General features: G+C 36.0%; 1 protein-coding gene across 1 annotated transcript; it reads left to right on the forward strand.

The window, feature by feature from the left end:
- The first annotated feature begins 12,717 nt into the window (after positions 1-12,717).
- Positions 12,718-15,203, forward strand: LOC137813841 (thioredoxin-like 1-1, chloroplastic). Its single transcript, XM_068616283.2, has 4 exons — positions 12,718-13,179; positions 13,722-13,898; positions 14,017-14,181; positions 14,618-15,203. The coding sequence occupies exons 1-4, from the start codon at positions 12,916-12,918 to the stop codon at positions 14,885-14,887; spliced, it is 876 nt and encodes a 291-aa protein (XP_068472384.1). The 5' UTR covers positions 12,718-12,915; the 3' UTR covers positions 14,888-15,203.
- The last annotated feature ends 500 nt before the right edge of the window (positions 15,204-15,703 follow it).

The raw sequence follows: 15,703 nt of genomic DNA on the forward strand, positions 1-15,703 counted from the left end.
TAATTTGTGATTGATTACATAGTGGAACTCTCATAGGTTGTTCTGAGGACTGGATGTAGCTCAGGGTTGAGTAAACCAGTATAATTTGTTTGTGTGAATCTCTCTATCTCTTAACTCTCATAATTGTTTGTGTAAATTCATTTTCTATTGCTGCTATAAACAACCGGTTAAAATGTATTTTTAACAGATTAAAATTCTGAAACAGTTTTCTGAATCATTGTTTAATTGTCTTACTTAGTTGTTTATCTGTGATTGATTGATAAAGATTCATTCTTAATCAAATATCTGCGAGAAGCTTTTATAAATAATTCACCCCCCTTTTGTTTAGCCTTATAATTCTAACACATATGACGACTTCTTTGCTGGGGGTTTCTTCTCTGTCGTGGCCCCATGCACCCTCATGGGTTGAGGACGACCAGTTCCCCGAGGTCTAGCTAGGCCAACACTTCCACGTTTTTCTATCACCTCCTCTTTTGCGTCGATGTGGGCCACGACTCAACGGCGGATCTCGCAAAACGTCTTTGGGCGACACCTTATCAGAGAATCACTGAAAGGTCCCGATAACAGTCCTCGCCTAAATGTGTGCACCATCATGGCTTCATCTTTAGTGTGCAGCTTCACTACCAGTGCCCCGAAATGGTTCAAGAAATCTTTCAAGGGTTCTCCCTGGTATTGCTTCACGTCAAAGAGATCGAAAGAGACGGGAGGGGGAGCCTGGTTGACGATGAATTGCTTCCTGAACAACATTGAGAACTGATCAAATGAGGTGATGTGTCCATCGGGGAGACTGATGAACCAGTCCAACGTTGTGCCTGAGAATGTTCCCATGAACAGCTTACAGTGCATAGCGTCAGTTCCTCCCGAGATCATCATATGGGTGTGGAAGGCCGTGATGTGGGCCTCCGGGTCTTCAACACATGTGAAGGTGATTTTTGGAACCATGAAGCTAGCTGGTATTACCGTATCCATGATCGCCTGGGAAAAAGGCATGGGGCGAGCACTAACTGGGATGAGCGGACCTTGCTCGTAAACTCCCTCATGTATTGCAAATCTCTCCGCAGTTCCTCATTGGTCTTGCGCAGCTCTTCATTGTTTGCACGCGACATGGCCAAATCGACCTGGAATCGGTCCTGGCTGGCTCCCTGCTCGACTTGAACTTCAGCCAGAATCCTGTCCTGATCAGCTTTGGACACCGCCACTGCTTGCTGAAGGGCGCGAATGGTTTCCATGAGTTGTTGCATTGTGATGTTGTCTCCTCCTTCCAGTGCAGATGCACCTTGTTTGGTATTTCTCATACTGCTGGATGGTTCTGAACGTGACTGTGGATGGGGCTTAGTTTTATCGGGCCCCACGGTGGGTGCTAAATGTTCTTGCCAGTTGACCTAGTCGTTGTTGACTTCAGAGACAGGCGATGGCTCTTCTTATTTCTTGCAGTTTCTGTGCTCACACCTTGATGTTGGAGCACGGCTCCATTGAAACAGATGGGGCCCTACTTGCTGATTGCACTCCAACGATCAAGTCAGTACTGGGCTAAGAAACAATGAGTAAGTAAAGCAGTTTCAGTCTTAGAAACGATGTACCTTTACTAGGGATCTCAACTCCCTTTTATAGGTTGTTTTTAGGTTAACTCCCTATCCCACTAGAGCCTCTCCTCTAGTGAAATTAGGGTTACTAGGAGGACATCTTGTCGCGTTGTTATGCAATCTTAGCACAACAGCCGCACAAAACCTTTCTCTTCTAGAGTGCAAAGTCTAACGGTATGGCTGTCAGGGTACCAAATCATGTATCAGCTTTGCGGGGTCCATCCGTTCTGTAGGTGCCTTAATTCTTCACGTGCCATGCATGCAACTTTCCTTGAAAACCCTAGCGCTCGTGGGCTTAGGCACCTTCAAGGAATACTTACTTATACCTGACCCGAATGTACTATACACACCACGTGCATGGACTCTCCTGTAAATTAGGTTTTTCTTATATCTAGGTTTTAACACATACTATTTTTAGGGGCCCGCTTGTTGATCAAGAGTGATCAAAGGCTTTGAAGAATCCAATTCCAAGTGTTTGATGCAAGGCTGGAGTTATTGTTGTGTTTAGGATAGGATCTGGGTAGTTTAAATGTGTAATCCACTCTTTGTTGAATCCAAAGATAATGTGTTCTAAAACCTTTTTGAGTTTAAAGTGTTTTTCAAACTAAGTGAAAAACAACTTGTTGTTTTGTCGAAACAACTGATTGTTTTACTCTTAGGTGTTTTTGAAAAGGTTGAAAAAAGTTTTGGTTGGTTGACTTGCTGTCAAACCAAAACAATCGATTGTTTCGTGGTTTCAATCGCTTGTTTCTTTGAAAATCCTAACAGGATTCTATTTTGTTAGTTGAGTGTGCTTTAAATGATTTCCAACTGAATACGCTCCTCTATTAAATGCTTTGACCAATCTTTGAAAAATATAAATAGTTTGTTTATGTTTTATAACAAACAAGAAAAACAGATTTGAGTTTTTCAGTTGTGAAAGATTGTTTTCAAGTTTTGAACATTCACATTCATATTTAGGTTTTCTCAAGAGAAAGTGGAATAGGATTACATCTGTATTGATTTCAGATTGTTTTATAAACAAGTGTAATTTGTTCTGAATTTTTTGTAAATTCTGGTGTTGTTGCCAAGGAATGTTGTGTGCTCTTGAGGTGGTCAAGATCAACATTCTTGGTGTGTGTTGTGCCAAAGAGAGTGTGTTTCTTGAAGGGTTCAAGGTCACTTCTTTGGTGGTTTGTGTGTAATCTGTTTTGATTGCTTAGTGGATTGCCCAGTGGCTTTTGGGGACTGGATGTAGCTTTTGGTTTAAGAGTGAACCAGTATAAACTATTTGTGTATCTCTTTCTTCTCTTAAACTCTTTTAAATTCAGTTGTTATTGCTTTACTGGTATAAATAACCGATTGTTTCGAAGAAACAACCGATTGTTTTTCTGGTGCTTTGCTGTTTTGTGCTTAATTTCTTGGCTAACTGAATTTCTGATTTAGTTTCATAAAAAGGATTTTGTTCTAGCTGAAAAAGTTTTCAAAAACCCCTCTTAAACAATTCACCCCCATGCGTCTCATTTAAGGCCATACATTCTAACACCGCTTACGCAGCCCATCATCGCGACCAGACCACCGATGTCCGATGTCGATCTCTGATGCCGATGTCTAAGGTCTGGCCAGTAGAATTTACAACTTGTTTTATTCTTTAATAAGACCAGCAGGAAGAACATTAGATGCTCTGGTTTGTGTCCATTTCTTCCTCTGGTGAGGTATGCTAAATCCTTAGTGAGGTCTTCACTTGATTGTTGAAATGAATTCTTATAATGTGCATCCTTGGTCATCTCCTTGTTGGCTTGGTTTGCATCAAGCCTCTAGAAGTTACACGCACTATGGGAGTCAAAAAGAATACCAAGATTGGAGAATGCATAACTTTGAAGAAAGGCGCCATCGACACCCACCACCAAAGCCTTATTTTCCTTTTGTAAAGTTACCTAGTTTTAATGGGGATATTGACCCAAATGTATATTTAGGATGGGATGATAAAGTAGAACAAATATTTAATGTGTATGAGGTTTAAGAGGATCAAAAGATTAAGTTAGCTTCCCTAGAATTCATATGCAGTGGTGGCATCAAACTGTAATGGATATTGATTTGAACAAGAGGCCACCTGTGGTCTCTTGGGATGATTTAAAGGATTGCATGCACGCGCGGTTTGTTCTTCCTCATTATAGGAAGGAACTCTTGTTGAAGCTTCAACGACTTCAACCAGGACCTAGGAGTGTAGATAAATATTTTAAAGACTTAGAAACTACTTTGACCAAAATTAATATGCATGATAGGGAGGAGTCAAAGATAGCTAGGTTTGTGAGTGGTTTGAGGAGAGAAATCCAAGATATTGTAGAATTATATGACTACTCTTCTTTGAAAAAAAAAATCACCTAGCCATCAAGGTAGAATCACAACTTTTAAAGAGAACCAATTTAAAAAATACTCATAATGATGACTTCTACAAATCTTCATGGAAGGATAAAAACAAAATTTCTTCAAAAAAATTTCCTTCCAATTTTTCAAAAGAAACCACTTCTAACCATAGAGTTTCTAAACCTTCTACCTCTACCCCTAAGTCACCCACCAAGACCTCAAACACAAAATGTTTTAAATGTCTAGGTTTTGGACACATAGCTACAAATTGTCCATCCAAAAGAAACATGATGGTAAAAGGGGGGGCTGTTGTGAGTGACCATAGTTCCCAAACCTCAAGGTCTAGTTCCCCTACCTCTTCAAGAAGCCAAAGTGAGGATGAATATGAGTTGTCTTGTGAAGGTGATTTGTTACTAATAAGGCGCATGCTTGGACACATTCAAAAACCTTTTGATCAGAGTCAAAGGAAAAATATTTTTCATACAAGGTGCCTTATTAATGACAAATTATGTTCATTAATTGTAGATGGGGGTAGTTGGACCAATGTGGCAAGTACAAGAGTGGTGGAAAAACTTGGATTATCCACCATCTCTCATGCAAAGCCTTACAAGCTATGTTCTCGCTGATTGACTCAGTCGTCGTTGACTTCAAAGGCAGATGGTGGCTTCTCCTATTTCCTGGTGGTTTCTGCTCTCTCCTTGGGTGGTCGAGAGCGGCTCTATTGAAACAGAGGAGGCCCTACCTATTGATTGCACTCCGACGATCAAGTAAGTACTGAGCTAAGAAACAATAAGTTTGTAAAGCAATTTCAGTCTTAGAAACGGCGTACCTTTCTAAGGTTCTTACCACCCTTTATATAGGTTGTATCTAGGTCAACTCCCTGTCCCACGAGGATCTTTCCTTAAGTGGAATTAGGGTTACTGGCGAGGCATCCTGTGACGCGTTGCACAAGCTTAGCGCAGCCGCTGCACAGGACTTTCCTCTTCTGGAGTGCAAAATCTTAACACTATGGCCGTCAGGGTACCAACTCATGCACCAGTGCTGCGGGGCCATATGCTCTATGGGTGCCCTAAGTATTCACGTGCCATGCATGTAGTCTTTCCTTGGAAACCCTAATCCTTATGGGCCTTAGCGCTTCCAATGGTTATTTACTTGTGCTAGACCTGAACGTACTATACACACCACATGCATGAACCCTCCCATGACTTAGATCCTTCTTACGTCTGGATGATAACTCATTATTATTTCTAGGGCCCACTTACATGGCCCATTAATGCGATCGGACCACCGAGGTCCGATGTCAAAGTCCAAAGCCGATGTCTGAGGTCTAGCCAGTACAAGCTCCAATGACTTAATGAAAAGGGAGAAATAGTTGTTAATAAACAAGTCCGCATAGCCTTCTCAATTAGAAAATATAAAAATGAGGTCTTGTGTGATGTTGTGCCAATGGAAGCCACACACATTCTATTAGGAAGGCCATGGCAGCTTGATAGAAAATTTTTACATGATGACCTTACTAATAAAATTTCTTTTACCTTCCAAGGGCATAAGATCATTTTGAAACCTCTATTTCCAAAAGAGTAAATAAAGACCAAATAAAAATTAAAAACAAAAGAGAAAATGAAAAAGATAAAGAAATACAAGATAAACTGGGTCACAATATCTCACCTTACATTGCAAAAACAATCATGTTGACCTGTGCCGGAACACAAACTGCACCTCCAAGATTTCATTACCTAATAAATCTAAATACTTGACATCTTGGACAAAGAAGTTTTACAATGCAATTCAAACACCTCATAAAAGTTCTCACCTTCTAAGAGGATTGTCTTCAAAAAAGTCATTTCATCCCCAAACATTCTTTCCAAAAATGGCTTGTATCTAGAACTTACCCATATGAACTCCCAAAGCTTCATAAACATAAGTTTACTTCACATGCCCCCCCTCGCAATATTTTATATGTGAACAAACTGACTATGTTATTTATAGGAGTTCTAAATTCGAGGTCGAATTATCTCCAACTTGGAAGGCATGATACAATCCAAGTAGGGAAGAAGATGACCAAGGACTCAAGAGAGAATTCACATTGTGAGCAGTCATCTCAGCAATCAAGTCAAGGCCCCACCAAATATCAAACAAACCTCACTAGAAGAAGAACTTGGCATAGACCAGAACATCAACTATTCTTTCTTCTGGTCTTCTTAAAAGATAAAAACATGTTTGTAAATAATTTGGGCTTACTTTTGGGGTCCAAATAGCAAAATAGGATAGAGTAGGTTCACATAGCATAAAAGGGAGTGTACTTAGCGAAATGGGCTTCTTCAAGCCCACTTTTTCAAGACAAGACACCTAGAATTAGGGTTTTTAACCTAGTCAAATTCAGACGCGTAAAAAATGAAAGTTGCTCCAAATCAGGAAACGAAGCAAACAGTCAAAACTTTTGATACAAAATTCGCATTGAGACGTATAAAGAATTCATGTTACTCGATATCAAACAATGAAGCAATCGGTCAAAGCTTTTGATAGAGAAGGCGGATTCAGACACATGAAAATGAAAGTTACTCGAAAGCATTAGGCATGGAAGCAAACGTGCATAAATTTTAATAAAGAAATAGGATTTAGACATATAAAAAATGAAAGTTGCTTGAATTCAAGGAACAAAGCAATTAGTCAAAACTTTTGACAGTGAAATCAGATTGAGACACAAAAAATGAAAGTTGCTCGAATAAAGGCACCGAAGCATACAACAATAACTTTTGATAGAGAAGTCAAATCAAGATGCATAAAAAATGAAAGTTGCTTGAATTCAAGCAATGAAGCAATCGATCAAAACTGTTGACAGTGAAGTCAGATTGAGACACATAAAAAATGAAAGTTGCTCGAATAAAGGCAACAAAGCATACAGACATAACTTTTTTTAGAGAAGTGGGATCGAGACGCATACAAAATGAAAGTTACTCCAAATCAAGCAACAAAACAAACGGTCATAACTTTTGATAGAGATGTTGGATTAAGACGTACTAAAAATGAAAGTTCCTAGAAATCAAGCAACAAAGAAAAAAATCAAAACTTTTGATAAAGAATTCGAATTTAGACGAATTTAAAATGAACGTTACTCGAAATAAGGCAAAGAAGAAAACGATAATAACTTTCGAAATAGAACTCGGATTGAGACGCATTAAAAATAAAAGTTGCTCCAAATCAGGCAACGAAGCAAACAGTCATAACATTTCATAAAGATGTTTGATTGAGGTGCATAAAAAATAAAAGTTGCTCCAAATAAGGCAACAAAGCAAACAGTCATAACTTTTGATAGAGAAGTCGGATTGAGACGAATAAAAAATGAAAGTTGCAAGAAAGCATCAGGCGAGGAAGACAACGAACATAATTTTTTATAAAAAAGTCGGATTGAGACACATAAAACAAGCGTGATGCAATCCTAGCTTGCATCTTCATTTGTAGACCTTCTTCTTCATTATTTTGATTTGAGTATCTTCTACGGATGATGAAAACCATTGCGGAAGCAAGAAGAATTGTAGAAATTTGGAAGAGATGAAAATTATGATGGTGAAGTCGGATTGGGACGTATAAAGATTGAATGTTGCCTGAAATCAAGCATCGAAGCAATCGGTCAAAACGTTTGATAGAGAAGTCGGATTGAGACACATAAAAAATGAAAGTTGCTCAGAATCATCAGGCAAGGAAGCAAACGGTAATAACTTTTGATAGAGAAGTCAGATTGAGACGCATGAAAAAGGAAATTTGCTCGAAATCAAGCTACAAAGCAAACCATAATAACTTTTATTAGAGACGTCGAATTGAGACGAATAATGAATGAAAGTTCCTTGGAATCAACCAACGAAGCAAATATTCATAACTTTTGATGGAGAAGTCGGATTGAGATGCATAAAAAAATGAAAATTGCTCGAAATGAGACAACAAAGAAAACAGTCGTATCGTTTGATAGAGAAGTCAAATTGAGATGAATGAAACATGAAAGTTGCTTTAAATGAGATTGAAAGTTGGAGAAGTGGGATTGAGACATATAAAAATTGAAAGTTGCTCGAAATTAGGCAATAAAGCAAATCGTCAAAACTTTGTATAGAGAAGTCGGATTGAGACACATAAAAAATTAAAGTTGATCAAAATAAGCCCACGAAGTAAAGAATAATAACTTTTTATAGACAAACATATAGAGACGCATAAAAAATGAAAGTTGCTCGAAAAGGCAACAAAACAAGCGGTCATAACTTTTGATGGCGAAGTCGAATTGAGACACTAAAAAAATGAAAGTTGCTCGAAATCAGACAACGAAGCAAACAGTCATCAGTTTTCGGATTGAGACACCTAAAAAGTGAAAGTTGCTCAAAATCAACCAACGAAGCAAAGGTAATAACTTTTGATACAAAAGTGGGATTGAGACGCGTAAAAAATGAATGTTGCTCGTAATCAGGCAATAAAGAAAATAGTCATAACTTTTTATACAGAAGTCAGATTAAGACGCAGAAAAAATGAAAGTTGATCAAAGTTAGGCAACAAAACAAGCGGTCATAACTTTTGGTAGTGCAATCAAATAGAGACGCATAAAAAATGAAAGTTGCACGAAATCAAGGAATGAAATAAACTGTCAAACTTTTCATGGAGAAGTCAGTTATTTATTACACTACAAGTCAATATAAATTAAAAATTAATATTGATATTTTGATAAACAATGAAAAGTGGTAGACAAAAATGACAAACCTTTAGGTTTAACCATGTCAGCTTTTGAGAATTTGCACTGGGTCGACCTTTGCATATGCTATATCCACGCCATGCCTTAATTAATACAAAAAAACCTTGCTAGTAGACGTTTAAGTATTATACACAGGTAAGATTATAATGTACTTACACATCAATTATTTGCTTCAGATGTGTGGATGGCTTATTGTGCAGTGAACAAAACCACAAAACAATTTTATCAACTACGGATAACACAAGTAACTGTTAGTGACCCCTACATCTTCCATGAAAATAGTTATAGTAAATATTTAAAACATGAAATACTAATAGCTGATGACTTATAATTGAACTTACTCATTAATATAAGCGCAAAGATATATTTTTTCCCTCTTCAATAAGAGTGGTGGTGATGTATGACTAGGTTTCAACTTTCTTTACTCCAATTGGATTAATGAAATAGGGATCCAAGAATCCATAGACATCTTGATTCTTGTGATTAACAGAAACTCTAGACAAATACCTACAAGTTATTAGTTAAAGCATAATCAATAATAACTTAACATAAAGTAAATTGAAATATAGGTGAAAGATACTTACATCATAAAAAAATGAACAATGGTTATATTGAGCTCCTGGTTTCAACTACAAATTCTAACACATCTAACATGTATATGTATAGAGGAATGTTTGTGTTTCTTCCAAAAAAAGTATCATCCCACAGAACCTCTTGCGGGTTTGAACCAATATCCTTAGTCGTTGATAATAAAGAAGTTATATGATCGTCAATGGGAACTAGATGCTTCTTTTGCAGACTTGGTTTCCGACAAGGTTTCTAAAAAATAAAGAAAATTTGTATTAAATTATATGTAATACATAAATATAAATTAATATAATAAAATTAAATTCTTACTGAGGTTCTAGAATAATTCGAACAAGGTGTTCGAGTCAGGCTATGAATGTTTGAACTGCCTTGACCACAATAGTTACCTCATCTGTAGGTAGTGGAACACAAGCATCAGCTACTCGTACTTTGTCCACTATCACCTTCACCACATCAGGGGCAAAGGAACGTTATGTAAGGTAGTGGCCTCTTGAAAGACTTTTCCGCTAGCCACCACCTAGGAAAGATGTCGTCCTCTATAAGTAACTCACATTGGCTTATTTGGAAAATCACATCTTCTGACGTTGTAGGAGTTGGACAACTCCCCTTTGTTCTCCTATGAGTGGGAGCAACAAGCGACTCAACACAAAGTTGTTGCGATAGAAACTCATGTCGCAACAGTCGATTCTTTTCCTCAAACTCTAGCCTTATCCTCTCACTCTCATGTTGCATCTTCTAACTTAAATCCTCCATTAATTGTTGTTGTATCTTAGACACCATTTCTTCTTTGGTCTCTACGGAGGAGGAGGAGAATGAATTTTGTGGTGCAAGTCTGAAATATTGTTGAATTCCAACCTCTTTTCCAACTGCACGTACACGACTAGGGTGCTCAGGTCGTCCAATAGTTTCAATCAGGATATCTTGACAACCATGAAGTACAAAATTACCTTTGGATTTTTGCTCAACTAAGGAATCTTGCAAGAGTCCAAAATTATATAAGTTTTTTATAATTAATTCTTTAAAATAAATGCAAACAGTAGATAAAAATAACTTACAATTTTTTTTTCTAAAACTATTCGTGATTGCTCAAAAGTCACTCTGGTGTTGACATCAATGTTCACTGATGTCTTTTCACCACTAGCACGTCTCAATGAGAGACATTTCAATCTAGTAGGTCCTTTAGTGGATCTTTAGGAAAGGGGGGCAGAAGAAATTGGAGTTTGATCATTAGTCATATCTATGTTAAAAAATAGGTAAAAAAACATTAGTTAAATGGCATAGAAAGAAATTCAAATTAAACAAATATATAAAATATCATCAAAAATATTTCTAAATTCATATATAGTGAGTTGAATGTTCATATGTAAATTCCATCAATGTGGTCTTTACGGGTTGCATGTACATCATCAATTATATTGTTATCTTTATTCATTATCATTGGTGTGAATGAACGGGGATCACCATTTTCATTATCATCAATAGCCTCCCCTTGTTTTTTAACCGTGTAAAGCAACATACCAATGTTTTGACGTAGAAAACCTGAGATGCTTGTTGAACCATTATAAATGGCTTATTCCGATAACATATCTTTCGAAAGTCCACTAATGTCAATCCTGATTCATCAATTTTTACCCCACTCTTATTGTCAACCCATTTATACTTGAAAACTAGAACAAAAAACTTAGTATAGTCAACCTCCCATATCTCTTCTATAATATCATAGTATGCCATTGATCCAACTATAGGATTTGTATCTTTTGAAGTGGAAAACTGCATTCACTAAGCTTCAAGAGTAACACCAAAATTTTAAAGTGTACACTTTTCATCCATAGACTTTGTGTAAAATATACAATTTTTCACATCGTAACCTATACAAGAAATGTCATCAAAGTTCAATCCAACAGCCAACAAGGTCAAGGTCTCTGATATCGTTGAATCCTTTAACACCTCGTCTTTAAACCAAGGCATGAAAATTTTATTATGTTCCATCCATTTCTCTGTTTGTCTTGGATTATTTGCCTTCACAATGGCTTTGTGAGCATCTATGTAAAGTATAACCTCATTAGTGTTATTCAATATATACAAATGTGATTGCAAGACTTCAGATCGAGATTTTCTTACTACATGTACACCACGTAAACGTTTACTTATAGAACGCCTGTGGTGTCGTAAATATGCTGGAAGGCCTATTGAATTTGCTTTTGCCATGTACTCTAAACAAATTTTAATACTTTCTTCAGTTACTTACCTTCCAATCATTGAAGCTTTTGGACGATAATGTTTTTTGACATTCCCTTTCAAAGTTTTCATATACTGTTCAACAAAATATATCCATCTTAAGTACCCTAGTCCACACAATCTAACCTCTCTTACCAGATGCATAACTAGATGACCATGATATAAAAAGGGATAAAAAATATATATTTTTAATTCACACAAGATAACAACAATTTCATCTTCAACTTCAACTTCATGACTTTATAACAAAGTTATATTTGTATAACTTTTAGAATGATATATTATACAAAACTTTAATGTATACAAATGAAGTATTAACTAATTTTAGATTAATATAATTATTAAACATTTATTATGTAAATGTGAATTTAAGAATAATTATTAAAAATGCCTTAGTGTTACGGGAAACACATGTCCGATATTAATTTCGTAAATATAATTTTAAATAATTTTTTTCACAACATTATTATTCAGTTTATATAATTTTAAATAATTTTTAAATTGTTTATATACATATTTTTATTTTAAAAAATATTAATTATATTTTAATAGAAAAATATTTTAACTTAAGTCGTCAAAACTGAGATGACAACTCCACTTCAAATAAAATATACTAAAATAATTACGACTTAAGTGTAAGTAAACTTAATTAAAGTGGTACATAAAATTTACATTCAAAAATCGTATTTTTTTTTGGTGACTTGTCTATTTTTTTGTTTTTTTGTTTTTTCTCATTTTCATAATTTGATTAACAAATTATACTATTTTTTTATCATTTTTCCCATAATAAAACTATTTTACAAACATAATTAAAGATAAATTCAATTTTTCTTATTAAATAGTCCCATAAATATTCAGTGCAAAATATCCATTCAGTGATGCGCTCCCATCTTACTGAAACAAATAAATAAATAAATTAAGAAAAAGAAAACGAATTTCATTTGAATGGCCGCGATGTGAGAAGAAGAAACTGTCAAAACCCTAAAACACTGATCAAATCCAACGAAAACGCAACTCAAACACGTGTCGTTACAATCCACCGTACGTGTGGGCCCACCTTCTACCTTTAAACGTCCCTTACCCAATGGCGATTAAGCACCCAACAACAATAGTTCGCCGCGTGTCTGCCATGATCACTCTGCTGCTGTTGATCTCCGCGTCTCGCCATCACAGTCGTCCACTGAACAACAATTCAACTTTATCTACTCTCATTTATTCAATTTCTATTTAATCTTCTGTTTCCACTTCAAGCCCGCAACTTTACACGTCGATTTGCCATCACTTGTGGATAAAGTTCTGTTCTGCGCACCCTTTTCTTTTTTCTATTTCTTCTTTTTCTTCTCCTTCTTCTTCTCTCTCTCAAACGTAGAAACAGAGGCTTTTCTGGTTTTTTCATTTGTTGTGGTTTCTGAAGCGAAAGAAAATTTAATGGCTGAGGTTTTGACCGAGGCAAGTTTGGTTTCTTCGTGGCATGGTACTACTCAACGCCACCATCGAAGAGTATCGACAGTTCCCAATTCTTCTAGCTTCGTTTCTGGCGTTGGAAGGTTCCCTTCTCTCAAGTTAAAGTCTCAGATTCTCAGATCCCTCTCCTCTTCTTCTGAGTTTCAGGGTAAAAAGCTTCTCTTTCATGTAAATAGAGGACTAGCCAACAGAATCAGTTCGCGGTTGGGAGCTTCAACTGCAGCGCAGGTTTGTTATATTACTACCTCTTATGGGTTAATTTCGACTTTTTTTTTCTTTTGAGGAATTCGAACCTTTTTGTTGCCGGGAGTTTTGTTAATTTGCGTGACATGCTTGTTTCCAAGTTGCTTGTATTTTAGTTTATAGTGGAAATATTTTGTGTTCTTCTGACAGTTTTTCTGGAAATTTCTTATGGGGTTTGTAGATGACCCTTAGAGTTATGTTATTTTGTAAATTTTGGGTATTAAAAGAATTAAGACGTATTATGTTTTTGGGAATTTTTTTAATTTTCCTGAAAAGTTTTGAAATTGCTTTATTTTATTTTATTTTGGGTTTCTCTCATGGTTGTTTCTGAAACTTGTGGGATTTTGCATATGACCCTTGCAATTTTTTTCTTAGCAGTTAAGAACCATTTCATTTTTTTAATTTTTTTTTAATTTTCCTACGATCTATTCACATTATTTTATATTTATATATTTATATATTTTACTTGGGCAAGATTTTGTATTTGTCTCATGTGGTTTCTGAACATTTCTTGTGGAATTTTGCAGATGACCCTTAGAATAGGGAAAGGTCAGAAATGGTGGGAAAAGGGGCTTCAACCCAACATGAATGAGGTGACTTCCGCCCAAGATCTTGTAGAATCACTGTTAAACGCAGGGGACAAGTTAGTGGTGGTTGATTTCTTCTCTCCTGGTTGTGGTGGCTGCAAAGCCCTTCACCCTAAGGTATTCTTCATCCCCTTGATCCAATTCACAGATCAACTCACATGACATTTTTATTTTATTTTAATGCTCTGTTAATGTGTGTTGTTGTTCTGATGTTCCTTGGTTTATGGTATGACAGATATGTCAACTGGCAGAGATGAATCCTGATGTTCAATTCCTTCAGGTGAACTATGAGGAACATAAGTCCATGTGTTATAGCCTCAATGTCCATGTTCTTCCCTTCTTCCGCTTCTATAGAGGTGCTCATGGTCGATTATGTAGCTTTAGCTGCACCAATGCCACGGTCAGTATACATGCTTTGCCAATTTTATTTCATATCTGGCTTGATAATATTATGCCTAATTTGGTTAATTCAAGTAATGCATGTTTGAAATCTGGGTGGCACATCTATGTTTTTTTGTTTATGTTATGGAGATTTGAATTACCTTTCATATTAACTCAGTAGTTATGTATTAATGGCATTTAACTAATTGTTCATTATTACATGATGCCTCTCTAACTCTTTAGGATAAAAATAAGATTTACATTTGAGGAACTCTGTCAACCTGAGATCAAAGATTAACATTTGTTGTACTACTTGAATAGTGAGATATTGAAATGCGAGAATTTTGTTGTAGGATTTGTTCATGTATTCTGTTGCTTCATTGTAATATGATAGATTCCTTATTAGTAACAACATTCAATGTGAAGATGACTGATGAAATTTGATTTAATTACAGATCAAGAAGTTTAAAGATGCATTGGCCAAACACTCCCCAGATAGATGCAGCTTGGGCCCAACCAAAGGGTTAGAGGAAAAAGAGCTCCTAGCTCTTGCTGCCAACAAAGATCTTTCGTTCATCTACGCACCAAATCCCTTACAACCTGAACATGAAAATGAAGAGTTGGCTACTGCTCCCGCTCCTGTTCCTAGTTCAGAGTCTCTTCCTTTGTGTCACCTCATTTCTGAGGTCTCCAAAGAGAAAACCTTGATCACTGCTGGGAGATGATGTGGTTAGTTTGTAAGCAAAACGCATCATGTGACTCCATCCCTTGTACGGTGTATAGGTTTGTTTTGGTGCAATACATCTTCATGCAGTATAATCGTGAGAATGAAGATATCATCGAAGATAAAGTCAAGTAGTATGACAGTATATGTACGATGTATTCCTCTTGGGCATGTCTTTTTGGATCCATGCCTTGCTAGGATTAGGGAAGTGAGAAGTTGTAGAATTAGCAGTCACCCTTTTTTGTGTGAGGATTGTTGTAAAAATGAATGCTATTTTATTCATAAATGGATAGTTTGTTTTTTTTTTTCTGATGCTACTTCTTGTAATATTTAATACTTTCTCTGGTTCTTTACTCTTCTAGATCCTGAAGTAGGAGGTAGCAGTGATGCCAAGTGCATGTTAAGATATGAGGTATTGTGGTTCTGAGATTGGTTTTGGTTTGAAGAATTTGTGGTTGAGTTTCACTTACAACAGAATGAAATGGGTTGGGTTATTTCTGTTCTCATGCTTGGTTGGTAGTTGAAAAGGTATAATAATTTTACAGGGAATTGAGTCCTCTTGTAAATTGTATTGTTTGACTGTATCTGAGTTTCTAAAAAGATCTCTCAATTATTAAGTGGGTTTTTTTTTTTAGCGGTTTAAACCTTTATAAGATAATTATTGTTTGCTTACTTTAGAATATGTTAACATGATTTATTTATAGAATATAGTAATGGATAAATCTATTTAAAAGAAATCTAAAATAAAATAAAATTCTAGAAAAAAAAACTACCGTATATAAATCAGACAAAATAGCATTTTCTGAAGTTGTTTCTC

Source organism: Phaseolus vulgaris, chromosome 1, assembly GCF_051622355.1.
Source record: "Phaseolus vulgaris cultivar YP4 chromosome 1, ASM5162235v1, whole genome shotgun sequence".
Lineage (NCBI taxonomy): Eukaryota > Viridiplantae > Streptophyta > Magnoliopsida > Fabales > Fabaceae > Phaseolus > Phaseolus vulgaris.

What these genes read in the sequence shown, in the direction of transcription:
- LOC137813841 (XM_068616283.2), top strand. Translation starts at nt 12,916, where the DNA reads ATGGCTGAGGTTTTGACCGAGGCAAGTTTGGTTTCTTCGTGGCATGGT. An exon ending in GAGCTTCAACTGCAGCGCAG is followed by an intron (nt 13,180 to 13,721) that starts GTTTGTTATATT and finishes GGAATTTTGCAG; the next exon opens with ATGACCCTTAGAATAGGGAA. An exon ending in TTAGCTGCACCAATGCCACG is followed by an intron (nt 14,182 to 14,617) that starts GTCAGTATACAT and finishes ATTTAATTACAG; the next exon opens with ATCAAGAAGTTTAAAGATGC.